The 2,924-nt window shown below is 31.7% G+C and overlaps 1 protein-coding gene across 1 annotated transcript in view; it reads right to left on the reverse strand.

Moving 5' to 3' along the window:
• LOC104780881 (3-oxoacyl-[acyl-carrier-protein] reductase FabG-like) overlaps positions 1–2,028 on the reverse strand; it is a 3,430-nt gene extending 1,402 nt beyond the window's left edge. The window contains exons 1-3 of the mRNA XM_010505422.1: positions 1,647–2,028; positions 559–830; positions 83–176 (exon numbers count right to left, since the gene is read on the reverse strand). Coding sequence (XP_010503724.1) covers positions 83–176; positions 559–830; positions 1,647–1,788 — 508 coding nt within the window. The 5' untranslated portion in view covers positions 1,789–2,028. The remainder of the gene's footprint in view (positions 1–82; positions 177–558; positions 831–1,646) is intronic.

Below are 2,924 nucleotides of genomic sequence, written 5' to 3' on the forward strand. Positions count from 1 at the left end.
TATATATATTTTTAGTGATCATACCTATTTTTTTTTTGCGAATACTAAAAGAATCAGATTCTAAAAATTGTGAGGATATTACATAGTTCGGAGAAACCAGCAACGCCATTCAAAGACGCCGAGCAACCGGTGAAAAGTATAGTTCCTTTCCCTTTCTCCATCATCCCGGGAATAACCTTTTGGTACCATATCATAAAATCAAATGAACAACTTACAAAAATAGAAAAATATTAAAATAACTTTTTAAAAAAGTCAAAATAACTCAATAGTATTACTTTTACCCTTCAGCTTCCTGATAAATTCAATGATACTATAAAAATAATCTTATTTATTGTAACAGAAAAAAAAAATCTAGGAAAAAGTGTTTTTTAATTACTAACTGGATAAATTATGGATCAAAACATATCTATCATGTGTTCTAGGGTTTTTAGGCCATGATTACCAAGAGCAAGTCTTCAATAACAAAATAACGATAAAATTCAGAGAGATACGTGAGTTTATAATAAAACACATTGTTCGTATATAATAATAGTGCATGCGATTTCAAGAAATGGTCACCTGTTGTGCGCAAAGGAATGCAGCAAAGACTGAGACGGAGATAGAAGTTTGGAAAGATTGAAAAGGAATGTGGGTGAAAGAAGTTGGATGGTGACTTGTGTAGGAAGAAGAAGAATGATAAGCATTGTACACTAAAACGTCCACGAACCCTAACGACAACACTCCTTCGAAGGCTTCTCTTACGCTTCTTGGATCCGCACAATCAATTCTTATAGCAAACACTTGCGCTTTCTTTTCTCTGGCTATCTCTTCTGCTACTCGAGATAACCTACCTGCACAATGGACCCGACCATATATATCAAGAGAGTGACAAAGTGTTCGTTATNAAAAAAAAAAAAAAAAAAAAAAAAAACTAAAATAGAGTGTTATATTTACATTTAGTAGCGACGGTAAGTGCACTGTTTTGTGATCAATCTTAGCTGATTGCCAAGACTAGTAATTATTTTATATAAGAGAAGGAACGAAGAGAAAAAGATAAATATTTAGACGGATGAAGAAAATTAAAATCTATTTATTATTAGTTAGAATCGAATGGAAAATAAATATTTCCATCACCGAACATAATGAAAAAGTGTCATTGCTTCCTTTACTTTTTTTGTGTAGAACAAAACAAAAAATATTTCAACCTAATTAAATAAGTTTTTACTGAACTATTCATAATAAATTAAAAACTGAATATTTCTACTATCTACACTGAAAAAATTACACTATTATGTCTTACTAAATTGAGTGGTGATGATGTATAAACCCAAAATCTAAAATAAAACTGAAATTGGATATGTGTGATGTGTGAACATGTTAGCCGCATTAATATACTCGTAAAATCCAGCGAGAACAAATAGCACTAAAATATCTCATTTTGCAAAGAAAATTGCCGCAATTCTTTATCTTCTTTGGTACATATATAATGGAGAAGAAAATTTATGTGGGCACATATATATATATATATATATATATAAAAGAAGCATAAGTATACATGGAAACATGCGTTGTTTATGTGTATACGTGTATGAATAGGCGGAGGGAGATATGGATAAAAAAGAAAAGCAAAAACCAAAATTTAAAAGAGAGAGAGAAAGGAATCAAACCGAGATCACGGGAGAGAATCGCGACGGTGTAGCCTTCATGAGCAAACTTCCGAGCGATGGAGCGGCCAAGCTTTGGACCGACGCCTACCACCGCCGCTATGCCTTTGCCGCCGGAGCTCGAACTCCCTACGTTTCTCATCATCGATCTTTTATGATACTTCCTTTCTCCACCTTCGTCTCTTTATATGTACTAGCTACTTCTCTTTGGATTGTGGATAAAAATTATGAAAGGTATGAGAGTAAACAAGGAAATATAGATTAGTTATATAGTTGTCGACGTAAGCTACCCCCCTTAACCTAGGCCAGTAGTCTCTAAGCTCTCTTTGTTTCTCTATTTAATAAGAAGAGACGGAGAAATTTTCTTGTGGACTAGATAATTTTTGGTTATACACCTTTCTTTGTCATTTATATATCATAAAAGTTTCATCTACTTTAATAACAGCAATAATAAATATAACAATGCAATGATATAGCAATTAGTATATAATTATATTGTACACCTTTGTCAATTATATATATATATAGATATGTGTTCTAGGTGAAAAAGATGGTGTCCAATGGATAGTGTGGTTCTTAGACAAAGAGACATGTCATGTGGAAGGAATTGTAGCAATAATTTGTTCTTACTTGTTAGACTCTAAAGATGTTTCGAAAAGACTTATATAAGGTGGGCTTTTCTGAATTAAGTTTGAGGATTCTATCTATTGGTCAATATAAGTGCTCGAATGTCACCATATGCGAATTTTTCATTTGCACTTTTTTTTTATTCGGTCGTTCCAAACGGTTTATTATTATAGAAAAGTATAGACGACCAATTTTGTGAATATTATTACTAAGGAAAATGTATGAAAGAACTATAGTTAAAAAATCTGATGTAATGTTAAAATGTGGTCTATCTGATGGCTATGATATGATAATACTGATATATACAAAAATATTTCAAAGACGTTTTTAAACATTTTAAAGGATCCAGTATTTCTAATATTAGAAATGAAGAAAATTCATGGAGAAGATAACAATTTTAATAAATAGGTTGACCCATTTGCTCTCCTTTTACGGGGAATGTTATTATGAGATTTTTTCCCTTTTGATTTTGTATATAGATTTGGCTTTTATTTTTGTCTTGCAAGTTGGTCATTTTGCTTGACCCCTTTCCTCTTCTGTCTACAGCTCATCAGCATATCAAACAAATACATACATGATACATCTGTATTATTTCATCCGAAGTTTCTAGATACATGCATGCATATCCGTATATATAATTTAGTTTTCGATGTT

This window comes from Camelina sativa, chromosome 4, assembly GCF_000633955.1.
Source record: "Camelina sativa cultivar DH55 chromosome 4, Cs, whole genome shotgun sequence".
NCBI lineage: Eukaryota > Viridiplantae > Streptophyta > Magnoliopsida > Brassicales > Brassicaceae > Camelina > Camelina sativa.